Below are 17,828 nucleotides of genomic sequence, written 5' to 3'. Positions count from 1 at the left end.
GTAGACGATGATGACGCTGCGGAACGTGTCCGCGATTGGGCCCTCGCGTTGGTCGATGTACGATAGCACCGCCTACCGCTGCTTCTGCCATCGATTGTTCAGCTTCAGCTTGAACATCCTCTCGTCACATACGCAAGATTCGGTTGGACTGTAGGTATGCACAAACGATGCTGACAATTTTAGTGGAACTGTTTGTCGCATTTTTTACTTACCCAAAGTGTTTTCTGCATTTTGTTTTCTTAGAAACAATTTCCATTAACAAAATGTTTTTCGCACCTTTTCCCAAAACAATTTAGATATATGTCCAACAGTAGTCATGCTGGACATAGTGTTGTTGTTCTTTTAATCATACCTGGTAATATTTAGTCAAACGCGCAAACTCCAATTCATCGAAAAAGTGGGATTTACACTTTTAACTTATTCGAAGTGCGTTTTGCATCTTCTTCCAAACCAATTTAGATGTAAGAAAATTCTAGATGGCTTAAGTTTAGCAAAACCACCGTTAGAAAAACTTTATGTCGGGATTCCCCGACATAGTACCACCTTCTCGCATGCTTTCGACAACTAATGATTCTCGGACAGAACTCATTGTATTTTCTTTGTTTGTCACATAGCTTACTAAAGATTACATCAAGGTTCCAGGATCACAGAACCACCACTACCACTGCCAGAACAAGCCGCTGACATGCCGCTGTTGCTGCTCTCTTATCGGAGGGGCCTAACCTTGTCGATGACAACCATGCATTTTTCATGCATGTGCTTCTAAGGGCCAGTGCCCAGAGTGGTAGTCATCATCGTTGAACCATTTCTAATTAATGTTTACCATCCGGTCATGTCATAGTTAATAAGGATTAATTAGACAAAAAATTATTTTACGGGCATTGCGCTAGTTGGCATCCATCTTCTTTGTTTCCACTTGGGCAATCCTTAAACTTCCTTTCAGGCTAGTCACAATGGGAGGTATGATATACAAGTATCATGTACTATATGATATTAGTGTATGATATTATATCCACAGTGCATAGCATCGTAACTTGTTATCATAGTGACCTCATTTATTGTCATGCATGACACATGCTACTACATCATTTACCATGATATGATATCATATCATGATACTTAATCCTCACATTTCTCATTTAATTGTGTGCCACCTCAGTAAAAATGCCAAGTTGACTAGCCTCATTCCTCCTCATGGCTCCCCTGCTTGAGTTTGCCGGTGTGGTGTGTTTATTTCTCTATTTCAATCTAAAGGTGCCATTTTTTTGATTTTGGAAGATGGATTTGAGAGGTAAAAGAGAAAGAAAAACCTTTTCCAAAACAAACCAGAATTGAGCCCTTTTTTTTTGCCCCTGCTTACATAACCATATTTCTCAAATGATTTGCTGCCCAAAAGAAACCAAGCCCGTGATGGATCTAGATAGCTCAGCGCTTCCTTTTTGTTCGTGATAAAATTAAATACCCTATGGATGGCGCAGAAGAAAAAAAAGAATGGTTAGGGGTGTGTGCAATCTGATCCCAATCCCAATCCCAATGGCGATGGCAGGCAATGGTTGTGTTGAAGCGGTCGTGTCGTGACCGGCCTCACATCCATTCCCGGGCTATATATAACTAACACTGCATGATCGACACACCACACAATTCAACACTGCTAGCTACACAGCACACGAACCGATCCATCCATCCAGAAAAAAAAGAAAGAGTGCCCGTCGAAAATGCCGGTGAGCAGGATCGCCATCGGCGCCCCGGGGGAGCTGTCCCACCCGGACACCTTCCGCGCCGGCGTCGCCGAGTTCATCTCCATGCTCATCTTCGTCTTCGCCGGCTCAGGCTCCGGCATGGCCTTCGGTAAGTCCTACCCCCATTTCTTTCTCCCTTTTCTGCTGCATCGACCGATCATCATGTCATCACTCATCAATCACGCCGTACTGATCGCCTGTTGTGCATGGCGTGGCAGGCAAGCTGACTGACGGCGGCGCGACGACGCCGGCGGGGCTTATCGCGGCGGCGCTGGCGCACGCGTTCGCGCTCTTCGTGGCCGTCTCCGTGGGCGCCAACATCTCCGGCGGGCACGTGAACCCGGCCGTCACATTCGGCGCCTTCGTGGGCGGCAACATCAGCCTGCTCAAGGCCGTGGTGTACTGGGTGGCGCAGCTGCTCGGCTCCGTCGTGGCCTGCCTCCTCCTCAAGATCGCCACCGGCGGCGAGGCCGTGGGCGCCTTCTCGCTCTCCGCCGGCGTCGGCGTCTGGAACGCCGTGGTGTTCGAGATCGTCATGACCTTCGGGCTCGTCTACACGGTGTACGCCACCGCGGTCGACCCCAAGCGCGGCGACCTCGGGGTGATCGCGCCCATCGCCATCGGCTTCATCGTCGGCGCCAACATCCTCGCCGGCGGCGCCTTCGACGGCGCCTCCATGAACCCCGCCGTCTCCTTCGGCCCCGCCGTCGTCAGCGGCGTCTGGGAGAACCACTGGGTCTACTGGCTCGGCCCCTTCGCCGGCGCCGCCATCGCCGCCCTCGTCTACGACATCTGCTTCATCGGCCAGCGCCCCCACGAGCAGCTCCCCACCGCCGACTACTGAAAACCTCAATCTCATCTCGTCCATCCGTCATCGCCATGAGAGATTGAAATCGCTTCAAAAATTCCAGCAAGTGTACGTCGTCGTGTCATCATCAGTAAGCCAGTTTAGTTTCATTGCGCTATCTTGTCCTTGAGAAATTCAGGGTAAACAGTGTGTGCGAGTCAGTCAGTCAGGAATAATCTCATCCTTCTCTTATCTTGGTGTATGTATGTACGTCCTCAATTATGAATGCTTCTATTCCATGGTCAAGATCGATGTTTGTACAAATGTATTTGTCTCTCCTAGCAACTTGATGTCTTGCCAATCTTGTGTCCATTTTTTTTTGTACATACTCTGGATTTTGTCCTGTCACGACATAATATTGGTAAGCATTGTTGATTGTGATGGATGCAAAGAAATTGATAGTTCGATTGCGTATACGATCGAATTAATTTCACAGATTGTATGGTGTGACTTGTGAGTATGAATTATTGCAAAATGCCAAAACGAAAAGACAATGACAGATGTGAGATTCCCAACTAGGCCAGGGTTTATAGCACACCCACCCAAAATATGTTCAATCAAAGTCGCCTTTCTAGCCGTTAGATCTCGATCCAACCCTCTAAACGGGACTCACAACTCATACCTTAATACACCACGCACCCACCCTGTGCGTCACATTCTTATTCTTCCTTCTTTCACCTCTGGGGCGACTCTACGGAATCACTTCTTCTCCGAGGAACTTGTTATTTGTCTTCATCGATGGTAGCAAGCTAGTTTGACAAAACACATTGTAAAGCACTAATCGAGAGCTTTGCCACAAAGTGTGACTTGCTTACTAGCAATGTTAACTGGCTTCACTAGAGCGTGACATGAAGTGTTTCCATAGTTTAGCCAACGTGTCAAGTCGGTGACGGTGAGGGCCATGGTTTGACCGGAGTGCGTATGCCTTGAAGCGTCATGCCACATAGGTCCACGCCTTTGCAAGCTTAGTAGGTGGTGAGGATGATGGATACAGTTGTGAAGCCCCAAGTTGAGAACTTCACCACATTTGGGATCCATTCGGTGACAACGTTAACTGCCTCACTAATGTGGGGTATGAAGTGTGTCCACAGGTTTTCCCACATGTTGAGCCTTTTAGAGATTCAGGCTGCATACCGATCATTTGAGGATCTAGAAATTACAACAACAAGGTTTGTTAATATAATTTACCAACATCGACTACTGGACAACGGCGTACAACACATCAACATCATGGGAAGGAGCGTCCATAGTCATTCCCCGAGATGTAGCCGATGTTTGGTGATTTGGTTTTTGGAGGGTCGATATGCGGCTTGAATTTCTACAAGTTGTACCATAAGATAGGCTTGATGTTTGAAAGTCATGGATTATTGCTTTTAGAGGAGTTGAGCTGCGCGCTGGTTTAGTTCGTCATGAAACGATGTCTGTGGATGTCAGTAAAGGTGAAAGTGGCGGAAGAGAGACCAACATCGCAGTTGTTGCATTCTTTAACGTGATTCGAACGGCGATGGAGATCAAATCTTGGGGTCAAAGAGTTTGCGAGATTGGAGGAATCATAGTAGGATACGTATGGCGTGGGGGGCTTTCCCTATTGACGAGGATACACCTACAACAATGCAAGCAGCCCAATTTAGTGTTACCTCTCGATGGTTTCAGTGGATTTTTTTTTCCGGTTAGTGTTACTTCCCCAGGTTCAGTTTTTGCCGATTTTTTTAGTTTTTATTTGGTTTTTATATTTCACTGGTATTCGACATTTTTTGTTTCCAATTTGTTCCTTTTCACTTTGCGCTTTATGTTCTTACCCCCCCTTTATTTTTATTTTATTTTAGTTGGTTTCCAGTTCCCTCTCTTTTTCCTGGTTCCCAGGTTGTTTGTCTTTTCTACTAGTTTTTCCTTCCACTTTAATTATTATTTATAAATATATGAGCATTTTGAAAATATATAATGAACATTTTTTGAATACACAATAAGCAGTTTTTTGTATATGTTCAACATTGTTTAAATACACATTGAACTTTTTGAAAAAGGCCTTCATGCAATTTAGAGAATTTTCATGCAATTTGAAAAGAGTTCACACATTTTTAAATGCCCACCCACCTTTTATAAAGTGTAATTTTAAAATATTATTATTGTGCTTTTCAAATATTTTTAGTTAACCCCCCCCCCCCTCCCCCCCCCACACACAACACGAAGCAAACCAAACTAAAATCCCTAAAGTGCGCTTGAGCTCTATACGATCCAAAAATGCACGTCATACTGGCGGCCCACTCAACGATGCTTGCGTGTAGCTTCAACAAACTCACACATGGAGGGCTACAGGAGACTGCGAGAGCTCCATCTCGATTATTAAGAGACATAAGGTCATCTCGACTTCAGAGTCGTCTGAGTGGGAGACTGTAGGAATTACATAGGAGCAGTTTTTGGAAGGTTCTATGAAACATGGGAGTTGATTTTAGGGACTCTCATTTGGTTTAGTTCATTTTTTTATTTTTTATTTTCTTGGTTTCTATTGGTTTGCCGCTTTCCTCTTTCATTTTTTCTTTTTTCTTCTTGTTTTTTCTCCTTTTCTCTTTTCCCATTTTCTTTTTTCCTTTCTCTTTTTTTCTCATTTATTTATTCTTCTTTTTCATTTTAAAATACACATTGACATTTTCTAAACCAATGTTTAACTTTTTTAATACATATAGAACAATTTTTAGATGCACATTAATTTTATAAATACATTGAACAATTGTCAAATAACATCGAACAATTTTAAATACACGGTGAATATGTTTAAAGCACATTGAAGATTTTGAGAATACATCATGATTTTTTTTCAAATGTATGAGCTTTCTATTTAAATTTTGAAATTAATTTTCTAAAATTTCATGAATATAGAAACGTGGACATTTGTTTTACAATAACACAATCTAAGGTTTAGTCTCGTGAACAGTTTTAATGCACAGTGAACTTTTGAAAAAATAAGTATGTAACATGTGGAATAGCAGGCAAATACATACAATGAAACAAAGTGTTGCCACATGCTTAATAAAGTGTTCATGACAATTCAACATTTTTTAGACATTTGCAAAAAAGTTCTTGACACTAAGAAAAAATGGTACCATTCAACGAAAATTTCACATGCTTTGAAAAATGTTCTTGAAATGTAAAACAATTTGTTAGCATAATTTTTCAAAAATTCATGACATATAGAAGCGCTCATAACTATTAAAAATATGTTCACAACATTTAAACATGTTTTCGCACAAATTTTTATAAATGTTCATCACATATGAAGAAAATCTTCGTGTAATTTTAAATAATGTTCTAACAATTTAAAAAATGTTCCCACATTTGAAAAAAATTAATACATTTTCAAAAAATTCTCAACAAAATTTGATGTTGTGTTCACCTTGTATTTACAAAATGTTCACCATGATGTGGACTAGGTCTTTATCGCTAGTAAGATAATCGGGTAGGGTATGGACATACCCATTGGCACAAAATCATAACCGTGACCTACCCACAACTAGTCGGATAGTGTTTAGGCACTACCCATGGAAACAAAAATGTGACCATACCCTACCCCTACGGGGTCAGGTACCCATGGGTAAAATTTTCATCCTTAACAGTTTGTTTGGTTTTTTTCAGCCATTTCTTATGTTCATTTATTTTTAAAAAATATGTGTTAATGAATTTTAAAAAAAATGTTGACAGATAATTATAAAATGTTCATTATTTAATTTAATTTTCTGATTTTGAAAAAACTTCAAAAATAAAAATATTGTAAATTTCAAACTATTGTAGGATTTGAAAAATCTTCATGAAAGTTTTAAAAATAATAAAATAAAAAGAGAACCATAAGAAGAAAAATGAAAACCTAGGAAAAAGGAAAAATCAAAGTTAAACTAGTAAAAATCACAAGTAAACACAAGGGGAATGCAAAAATCATAGAAGATCTTGTAGAACTTTCCCAGAGTCGGAGGAAAAAATAGGAAAGAAGTTGTAATGGGCTCACCTGAACTGGTGTACATGCCTAGCGCCGGGGACGTTTATGTCTTGCTTCAATTGAAACCGACGAATGCCTGACCCACATCGCAAGGCTAGTTGGGCCATGCACAGCTAGTGCGACTTAGCTTCAATGCTACGTATGGTTTTGGGGTTTTGGTCTTTTATTTTTTATTTTCATCTTTTATATATATTTGGAGTCGTGCTTTAAAAATATTTTATTGAAAACATATTTGTTATATTATTGTTATAGAAATCTTCTTCATGGTATAAAAAATGTTCGCGCAGCATGAGAAAGTGGTCCCAGTTTTTTCATAAAGTGTTCATGACACTTCAGCATTTGCAACCAAAATCATGACAGTAAATAAAATATGGTAACATTCCATACCATTCCATACAAATTATCACACATTTTTACAAATGTTCACAACATTTAAAAAAAATGTTGGCATAATTTTTCAAGAATGTTCATGACATATAAAAAGTGTTCGTAACTATTAAAATATGTTCACAACACATAAATGTTCCTCCGTGCAATTGTTTTCTAAAATGCTTGTAACATTTTAAGAAAATATTTTTGTAATTTTTAATGTTCATAATACTTCAAAAATGTTACACTTTTTTTTAAATGTTTATGAAATTTTTGGAAAAAGTTTAACAAAATTGTTAGTAATGTTCACCTTTAATTTACAAAATGCCGCAGCAGCCGATTCTGCCTTCTTTTTTGTGCTACAGTCTTGCGTACTTTCAAAAGTTCAGCCATCTATGGTGACTGTTGACCTGAATATTGGCGGGTGAAGTGGACCACTCTAAATGGCGTCATACAATGGTAAATATTTCTGTCTCTTCTGAGCATATTCTGGCACCTGGCACCTGTAAGGAGCTTGTGTTTCTATAGTGCACAAAATAGTGAACATGCATTGAGTAGTTAACCCATTCAAAGCTTATCTCTCTGGTCTTAGCCCATTTTCTAGAACACTCTGGGCCCATCACATATCTGTCTCTTGGGCCCACCAAATAGTAGCTCAGGCAGCTTCATGTGCGTGTGTTAATTACATTCCCGCTAAAATGTTAATTAATTTTTTCTTAAAAAGTGTTAATGACATTTCTACCAATGATAATCATCCTTAACTTTCGTTGAGCTGTCTTGAGATAATTTAACCCTATACTTAGCTAAGCATCGTTTCAATCTATGGCAGCTAGTTTTTAGGTGTTAATCACATATTTTATCCTTCATTTTCAATGGCCGCATTTATTAATGCATTTTTTTGCACCAGCCAATTCAAGATTAACTAGCATTTATATTTTTGGCTTCATATATTCCTGTTAATATTTTCCATGTTTTTTCACATATATCTTACTTTAATATGCTTTGTAAACTTGGCAGGAGACAAACGACAAGAGAATAAGAACAGAAAAATGCATGCATGCATGAGGTGTCATCCAACATTGTTACTTGATAACCGTCATTGCTACTTCATAAGTATGTATCATGCTTTCCATAGAAAAGAGCATGTATCATGCTCCAAGTGAAATAGTAGGTCATGAAGATTCCAGTAATTCACATCGTAATGTGGACTATTATTAGCTACCTAGCAGCAAGTTAATCTCTTCCCTCAACACGTTGCCATTTATGACTGGCCATTTGATTTGAGGCTTGATGACTAATTTTATCCAATAACACAAAGACAAATAAAATAAAATATGGCTAACTCGACATTCCTAAAAACTGGCATCAATTTTTTCTATTTCTGAAAAGTCCGTTTTTACATTTTAACTATTTGATTGGCCTCCTTTTTGTCTTGCATTCATAGTTGCAATGTTGCCAGCAGAGAGAACCAAACAAATGAATGTATTTCATTAATCTCGAGCAACCAGTACAACACATATTACAAGCCATTAAAATCATAATTGTATTTTTTCCAGCCATTTCTTATGTTCATTTATTTTAAAAAATACACGTTGCTGAATTTTATAAAAAATGTTCACAAATAATTATAAAATATTCATTCATTTAATTTTATTTTTCTGATTTTCAAAGAACTTCAAAAATAAAAATATTGTAAATTTTGAAATAGTCTAGAAGTTGAAAAATCATCACAAAGTTTTAAAAAATATAAATAAAATAAGCAGAGGATAATAAGAAGAAAAATGAAAACCTAGCAAAAAATAAAAATCAAAATAAAACTTGTAAAAATCAAAATAAAACACAAGAAGAAAGCAAAAATCAGAGAATATCTTGTAGAACTTTTCCAGAATCGGAGGTAAAAATAGAAATATTAGGGTTAGCTAATATCGTTTCAATTTATGGTAGCTAGTTTTAGGTGTTAATCACATATTTTATCCTTCATTTTCAATGGTCGCATTTATTAATGCATTTATTTTTCACCATCCAATTCAAGATTAAGTAGCACGTATATATTTAGCTTCATATATCTCAAGTAATATTTTCCCATTTTTTTTCACATATAACTTACTTTAATATGCTTTGTAAACTTGGCAGGAGACAAGCGACAGGAGAATAAGAAAAGAAAAAATGCATGCATCAATGAGTAGCTAGTTTAAACCACACCTACATCCATGAGGTGTCATCCAACATTGTTACTTGATAACCAACACTGCAACTTCATAAGTATGTATCATGCTTTCCATAGAAAAGAGCATGTATCATGCTCTGAAACAGTAGGTCATGAAGAATCCAGTAATTCACATCCTAATGTGGACTATTATTAGCTAGCTAGCAGCAAGTTAATCTCTTCCCTCAACACGCTGCAATTTACAATGTTGGATATGAAGCGTGTCCACGGGTTTTCCCACATGTTGAGCCTTTTAGAGATTCAGGCTGCATACCGATCATTCAAGGATATAGAAATTACAACACCAAGGTTTGTTAATATAATTTACCAACATCGACTACCGGACAGCGGCGTACAACACATCAACATCATGGGAAGGAGCGTCCATAGTCATTCCCCGAGGATGTAGCCAATGTTTGGTGATTTGGTTTTTGGAGGGTCGATATGCGGCTTCAACTTCTACAAGTTGTACCATAAGATAGGCTTGATGTTTGAAAGTCATCGATTATTGCTTTTAGAGGAGTTGAGCCGCGCGCTGGTTTAGTTCGTCATGAAATGATGTCTGTGGATGTCAGGAAAGGTGAAAGTGGCGGAAAAGAGGTTGGTGAAGGAGTTGGGCACAATCGACATCAGAAAAAGCTCATAACAAATCAACTGTCCTCCTCCTCCTCCTGCTTGGTAGCTTCTCATGGTGATCATGTTGCATATTGACAGCTCACTAACCTCAGCGGAGGGCATTTCTCCACGTCTTGGGCTTCACAAGACTAGGCTCTGTTCACAAATGATGCCAAAGAAAATTTGTAAATATTCGAATGCAACATCCAAGTTTACACTGGTGGAAAAGAATGCGCTGAAGGAACAAAGAAATTACACAGATGGACTAGTACTCCAGTTTTGAGTTGTAGTACTAGTCATCTTTGAGGTGTGTTATTTAACGTTTTCTGACGACTTAATTAAATCTACTCTCTAGTGCAGTGGTAAGTAGCAAGTAAGATACCAAAGTAGTAGGACTACACGAAAATATACATTGTGCCTACTACCGCTTAGAACGGAACGGAGGGCGGCATGGTGGCTACCGCCTCTGGCGATTTCCGGCGATGGTCCGGTGACTAGCGTGGCGCCGGTTCTTCATCTCCCCTTCCCTTGCCGATCTCCCCTCTCGCCCTCTGTTCCCTATTCCCCTTCTCGTTGGTTTCCCTCTGCTGTTCCTCTCTTCCTCTTCCCGTCTTGCCCCATCCAGATCCCTTTCTCCCGTTTTTTTTGCTGCTGAGTCTTGGGCCCCATCAGGTTCTTTGATGCGTCCTCCTACCTAGGTTTCCCCTTCTTTCTTGCCTCATCCTCTCAGTCCTCCCTCTCTGATGCCTGCTTCTCTCTAGGTCTCATCCCTCCTAGATCCCATCCCCGCCTCCTCGTTCCAGCCCGATTCAGGGCGTCACTGGCCCTCCGGGCCGGATCCAGTTTCTCCTCGCCCCCCATATTATCGCTCCAATTGCTGTCCCCTCCCCGATTTTCTACTTCTTTGTGTAGCACCTCCTTTCTCGCAAAAAATAGAAATAAGAAAAAAAAGAAAAAGAATATAAGTGTAGCACCTCCTCGCACCAGTGGCATCTCAGTTTCAGACGACGTTCAAGTTCAAGAGACTACGGATATCAATCGGGCAGCGACGTATAGCCCTATTGCGCCTCGGGCGCTATGAGGGCCATTGCTTGGAATTGCCGAGGTATGGGTCGGGGACTCGGCAATGATCGTATGCTTTTCTTGGCCAACTTGATTCGTTCCACTAAAGCGCAGGTAACTTTTGTCTCAGAAATCAAGTTTTCCAAAGTCCGTTCTGTTGATCTGATTAATAGGTTTGATGTTACTAATGCCTTTGTAGTTCCCTCTAGAGGTGCTTCGGGAGGTCTCTGGCTTATGTGCACTGATGATCTGAACATTACTATTCATAGTGCTACCTTCCACTATATATTAGCTAATGTAGTTCATCCTGCTTCTGGGGTTCAATTTTGTTTGATTTGTATTTATGGAGACCCGTACCACAAGCAAACTAGTGCCATTTGGAGTCATATTTCCACTTTTGTGTATGATAATCTGGGTATGCCCATGATGTGTATGGGTGATCTTAATGACATCTTGTATGATACCGATGGTTGTAATGGTAATGTGAATTACTTTCGTATCAATGCTTTTCGCTCCCTTGTTAAAAATTGTGGTTTTTTTGACATAGGTTTTAGTGGTCTAGCGTACACTTGGCGAGGTAACCAACACACTTCTAAACCTATTTACCGTCGTCTTGATCGTTCTTTGGTTAATGCCGAGTGGTGCATGCATTACCCTAATACTAAAGTCCTCAATTTGCCTATTATCCTCAATGATCATGATCCCATTTTAGTGTCTACAGAAGGAAATTTTGTTAAGCCTAAGCAAGCTTTCAAATTTGAAAATTGGTGGTTGATGGAAAAGGACTTTGCCAGTTTTGCTAAATCTGCTTGGAACAATTGTTCTCTAACCTCTTTTGCTGCCAAGACTTCTTCTTTGGCAGGTTCTCTCAAAGTGTGGTGCAGGAAAAAAAGTCTCTACAATCAGATCTTTTGGAGCTACAAGGGAAGATTAATCAGCTACAACAACTACCATCACAGCAGCAGGACCATGCATTGGAGGCTGATCTCACTGTCAGGTATGAACAGACTCTCTCTAAGCTGAATCAATTTTATAAACAACACAGTAAGAAGAACTGGGCTGGGGCTGGTGATCGCAATACTAAATTTTTTCACCAAGCTGTTGTTAAGCGTAGAAAACGTAATACTATTTGCTCCATCAAAGATGAGACTAACATTCTTCATTTCAAACCTTTTGCTATCACCCACATGTTTGTCAATTATTTTCGTTATATCTTCTCTTCTTCAAACAATAATAGTGATAGACCTTATGTGTCCACCCAGTGGCCGAATGATCCTTCGGACCCAACCTATGCTCTTCCTGATAAACATGAGGTTTTGCAAATTCTTAAAGATATGAAGTTAAATGCTTCTCCAGGGCTAGATGGTTTTAATGTTGAATTTTACCTGGCTGCTTGGGATTGGATAGGAGATGAGATTACCCAGCTTCAGCTTGTTATCAATTTTTATCTTACTGCTGTTCTGCCTCCTCACATTAATGATACCAACATTGCTCTTATTCCTAAGAAGTTGGTTCCTCAAGTCCCTATGGATTATCGTCCAATTAGCCTTTGTAATGTTGTTTATAAAATTATTGCTAGATCGCTTGCTAATAGGATCAAGCCTCTCCTGCCTGATTATATAGATCCTTCTCAGCAAGCTTTCATTGAGGGTAGAAGAATTAGTGATAATATCATCATTGCCCAAGAGATTACTCACTCTTTCTCCTTGAAATCCTGGAAACATAATGCTTTCATGCTTAAAATAGATCTTGCTAAAGCCTTTGATCGTCTTTAATGGAGTTTTATTGTTTCTGCTCTTTCTCGGAAAGGGTTGTATGGTCATTTCATAAATTTAGTTCATGCTTGCATCTCCTCGCCTACGTTTTCTGTTGTCATTAATGGGTAGCCTTCTCAAAAATTTAACAGTTCTAGGGGTATTCGTCAAGGTTGTCCTATGTCTCCTTATTTATTTGTTATTGCTATCAATGAACTCTCCATTGCCCTTAATGATGCTCTTGCTGCTCATCAATTACAGGGTATCTCTCTTGGACCAAATTGCCCCTCCATTCACTCTCTTTTATTTGCGGATGACTTATTGGTTTGTGGACAAGCCACTTTGCAAGAAGCTCACACTATGGCTAATCTTATAAACCAATTTTGTGCTATTTCTGGTCAAACTCCAAACTGGTCTAAATCTGCTATTCTTTTCAGCTCTCATGTTTCTCCTATTGCTATGCAAGACATGAAGCATATTTTCCCTGTTTCTTCTTTGGATGCAAATTTTACTCATCTTGGTCATCCGTTGATTCTTCCTGCTAAAAACAGAGTTCTTGTTTATAATTTTGTTCTGGACAAGTTCTTGCAAAAATTGCCTTCTTATAAAGCCAACTTGCTTTCTCATGCTGCCCGTCTTGAGCTGATTCGTTCGGTTTTCTCGGCCATTCCTGTCTACTATATGGCTAATATCTTGTTCACTAAGAAATTGATTGCTAAGCTTACAGCTATTATTAGGAATTTTTGGTGGACAGGTGTTCGACAAAATGACTCTACAAAGAGTCTTTGTCTTAGAGTATGGAAAGACATTTGCAACTCCAAAGATGAAGGAGGTCTAGGTGTTAGGAACTTGAAGCCATCAATGAAAGCCTGATTTTATCTGCTGCTTGGAGGTTAGCTAAAGACCCTTCTTCTCATTTGTTTCTTGTGCTTAAAGCTAAATATTTTCCTAATGCTTCCATTTGGACTGCCACTACTACTCCTCCTAAATCTGCTTTCTGGGCTTCCATTCTTAAAATGTTACCTACGCTTAAAACTCATTCATTCTATCAAATAACGCAAGGTAACATTTCTATTTGGAGCACTCCTTGGTGTAATAATTGGAGTTCCATTCATGAGCATCTCATTCCTCAACATGCTGGTTTTGTGTACCCGGCCTTGGTTAAGGATCTTTGGCTTCCAGGTCAAAGGATTTGGAATCAAACTCATTTTCTCGATTTTTCAGCAACCTTTGGCTTCCATTATTGTTCATACTGATATTGTTGATGACGAAATTCCAGATTTTTTGTGTTGGGATCTTACTCCAAATGGTATTTGTTCCTCCAAATCTGCTTATAAATTGTGTTTACAAGATATTCATGCTAATCCTAGACATGCCCCTACTGTTGTACCTTTGGATTTGAAAAATCTGCTTACAATATTTTGGACACAAAAGAATTTGCTTCCCAGGGTGCAAACTTTTGCATGGAGACTTTTAAGAAAAGCTTTGCCTACGGGTATGCGAGCTGGTCGTTTCTCGATTCATATTTCTCAAATGTGTTGTCGATGTGGTCAACCGGAGGATGAGTTTCATCTATTTTTCCTTTGTCATTTTGCTCGTGCGGCCTGGTTTTCTTCTCCCTGGTTTCTCAAAGCTGATGTTTTAACCCAAGGCCATACTACAATGCATTCAGTGCTTATTGCTTTCATTCAAAGGAATCACCCACATGGCTCCATCCCGAATATCCTAAATTTTTTGTGGAGCCTTTGGAAAGCAAGAAATGATTTTCTTTTTGATAGAAACAAAGCTCTTCCTTATCAAGTTAGCATTGCGCCTGGTGCTTTAAATTTGGAGCCTCATGATGTTCTTTCTGGTCTTTCTATCAAGAATCAACAGGTTCAACACATTCCTGCTAGCAATCAGCTCCCCTTGCCAGGTAATTCTCTCAGGTCTGATCTTTTAGTTGTTGGGCCAAAAATTTACTCTAATGCAGCTTTCAGAACAAAAAAAGTTCCTGGCCTTCCTCCAGGTGATGTGGCTACAGGTGTTGGTATCTATATTTCTCTCCCCTCAGAGCAGGGAGAAATTAATATTCAAATTCAGGCCTCCGCTTCCTCTACATCCACTCCTTTGCAAGCTGAATCTATTGCTCTTGCTTCTGCTGCTAATATAGCCTCTCGGCTCAATATTATGCATGCTACTTTTCTAACTGATTGTCTTACTCTTGCTAAATGTGCTGCTTTGGCCAACACCTTAGATCCCTCTATTCCTTGGAATATCAGAAAGGATCTTGCCATTTTTTCAAACATTCTGTAGCTCTTAATCCTAAAGTGTTTCATATTGCTAGAGAAGTTAATGGAGTTGCCCATAACCTTGCTCACCAGGTTTTCATAGCGAATAGGGATACTCAGATTTGTTGCTTTGCTCGTAATCACTCTTCTAATTCCTGCAATGTTGTATCCCTTCTTTCTAATTTCCAAATTCCTGGTATTAAGATTCACACAGTGCATTGTTACTAGCTATTTGCTTCTTGGTTCTTCTCTGTTCAAGATACTCTGCTTCATTTGTTCTTGTAGTATTTCAGTTGCAGGGATGGACTTCTTCAGGCGCAAGGAGACTTGTTGGTGAATCTGCAGACTAAGCCAATGATTTTGGAGCTCGGCTAGACTCTTCTTCAGAACTTGATGGAAGCTATTGGAGCCCAATTTCACTCTGATGTTGTTGGTCCAGTTGCTCTTGCTGTTGTTTCCATGGTGTATCTTTGCACTTTGAGTAGCAGAAGGGCAGTTCATGTCATCTTCTTCTTTAGGCTGCCTTCTTATGTTTAGTCATGTGGTTCATCTGAAGGGATTCTGCTCGCTTCCTGTCTTCTCCGACTTCTATTCAGCTCTTCTTTCTCAGATTCTGCAGTCTAATTCTCTCTTTCTTGCAAGCAGTTTCTATAATCATGATGTACACTGAATTTGAGCTGAATATATTGGCACCTGTTTGTGCCTCTCTTTGTTCAAAAAAAAGATTGTGCATGTAACACGTGTCTGCTGTAACGCATGAAAAAAGACCATCTTCAGCTAATTACATATCCACTCCCTCTGTCCCATAATACAAGAGCGTTTTTTACACTACACTAGTGTCAAAAATGCTCTTATATTTTGAGATGGAGGGAGTAGCTAGCAAGAGCAATCGATCCAGCTCGGTTAATAATATATCTGGAAGGGAAAGACGTCTGAATTTGTTATAGGGAAGGAAAGTGGCACGCACATACCTTTATAACGGGCATGAGAATGAAAACAATTGAAGCCACGTACAAGAGTAGGCTCGTAGAATTAAGTTCCTCCCTGCAAGACAGCAGAATAATCAAGAGTCAGGATATACCTTTTTTTAGAAGGAAGAGTCAAGATATACCTAAATACCGCACCCTAGAAGTATACACACAACACTCGGTAAATATATGAACAAAGACAAATCCTAGAAGCTTCAGTTTTTTATCTACATATTTTGCTCATGAATAGTATATCGCATCCATTCATAATGTGTCATCTACAAGAATGTGGAGAAAAACTAATTACCCCTCAGACGATAGAAGAATTACTTACAACAAAGTCTTCAAGGCTCTTGCAGCAGTGGCTCCAATGCACAGGATGAATCCAAACAGATGAGAGCTAGGCTTGCCCTGTAAATTTGGCTCTCATAGACTGCAAGAATAGCAACATTTTGCTAACTACAAAAGATACATTCAAGTTATAATCTACTAAATGTAGTACTGCTACCATCATCCCACAATTCGTTGACCTAGTGTGTCAAACTGAAAATTACGACAGCTACACTACGCAGCATCCATCGCAAGGGGATTAACCTAATAATGCCACAATTAACATCATAAGGTCTAACGGATAAATATAAAATCTTCCTTGTCAAGAGTATTCAAGCTATATATCATTACCATCCACAAGTAATATCTTGAGATTCAAAACCAAAAGTTTTCCACCTCCAATCTTAGCCATTAAGATAGGCTTTGAGATTTCAATGATTCTCACATGAAAGATAATAATTGAAACATAAAGAGAGCATCATAAAACATGTGACAAACACATTTAAGTCTAATATACTTCCTATGGTTAGGCATTTTATAGGCAAACAAATTATTAAGACAAGAAATATCTAGTATATGCAAGGGAGAAGAATAAAACATTGACAATCTCAACATAACGAGAGGTAATTTAGTAACATGAAAATTTCTACAGCCATATTTTCCCCTCTCATAATAAATACATGTAGAATCACAATCAAATTCAACAATATAGCTATCATATAAAATTTTCTCTTCATGATCCACATGCAAAAAGTCTCATAATTTTCTAAGATAGTGGGATTAACATAAACTAAAGTCACGACCTCACCAAATCCACTTTTATCAAAAATTTCATAAGATTGAACACTCTCCAAATATGTGGTATTCTTTTTACCTAAAATTGACACTCTTCCAAACCCACTTTCAATATTGCAAACATTATTATCAATAACATATTTATTATGAGCCTTAAATAAATTTTCAAGATCGTAAGAAGCATCACCACAATCGTGATGATTACTACCTGGTTGGACTTTCTTGGAAATTGCTCTTTCTATTATAGTGGTTGGACTTTACTACTTGTATGTTTATTTAAATTAATGGCCCCAATCGCTAAAAGTGATTTGATTTTTTTCATCTCTCATGCTGTTGTGAAGCTTCTTATTCTTGCCACTAAAAGGGTTCATGATGTTCTTTCACACCTGTTTCTTCTATATCCGTTGTACTCACTATTTTGTGCACTGGAGAAACACAAGTTCCTTACAAGTGTCAGTTGCCAGAATATGCTCAGTCCGCAAGACTGTAGCACCAAAAAGAAGGCAGAATTGGCTGCTGCAGCATTTCGTAAATAGAAGGCAAACATTACTTACAATTTTGTTGAACTTTTAATTTCTGGTAGCTCATTATTTAGGTGTTAACCACATTTTTAAGCCTTGTTTTCCCTGGCCGCATGAATCAATGCATTTATTTTTCACCAGCCAATATTCAAGATTAATTAGGAAGCCTATGTTTAGCGTGGTACTTCCCAAATATTTTTTCCCCTTTTTGTTTGGGTGAGTGTTTTCACAGATATCTTACTTTACTATTATTTCTGTACTGGGAAGATATTTAGATGATGGAGCACACAACCTTGCTAAGAGATAGAGACGACAAGAGAACAAGAAAAATATATTCATGCATCAATGCGTAGCTAAATTAAAC

The 17,828-nt window shown here is 39.1% G+C and overlaps 1 protein-coding gene across 1 annotated transcript; it reads left to right on the top strand.

Annotated features, from left to right (window-relative positions):
• Window positions 1–1,611: 1,611 nt before the first annotated feature.
• LOC125546402 (probable aquaporin TIP1-2) lies at window positions 1,612–2,832 on the top strand. The gene is made up of 2 exons (XM_048710660.1): window positions 1,612–1,848; window positions 1,958–2,832. The coding sequence occupies exons 1-2, from the start codon at window positions 1,716–1,718 to the stop codon at window positions 2,581–2,583; spliced, it is 759 nt and encodes a 252-aa protein (XP_048566617.1). The 5' UTR covers window positions 1,612–1,715; the 3' UTR covers window positions 2,584–2,832.
• Window positions 2,833–17,828: the final 14,996 nt, after the last annotated feature.

The sequence above is a fragment of the Triticum urartu genome, chromosome 3, assembly GCF_003073215.2.
Source record: "Triticum urartu cultivar G1812 chromosome 3, Tu2.1, whole genome shotgun sequence".
Classification (NCBI taxonomy): Eukaryota; Viridiplantae; Streptophyta; class Magnoliopsida; order Poales; family Poaceae; genus Triticum; species Triticum urartu.
The sequence above is the reverse complement of the archived record's forward strand: the minus strand, read 5'-3'. Positions and strand labels throughout refer to the sequence as shown.

Coding starts and splice junctions, on each gene's coding strand:
- LOC125546402 (XM_048710660.1), top strand. CDS start 1,716: ATGCCGGTGAGCAGGATCGCCATCGGCGCCCCGGGGGAGCTGTCCCAC. Junction 1,849..1,957: donor AGGCTCCGGCATGGCCTTCG/GTAAGTCCTACC, acceptor ATGGCGTGGCAG/GCAAGCTGACTGACGGCGGC.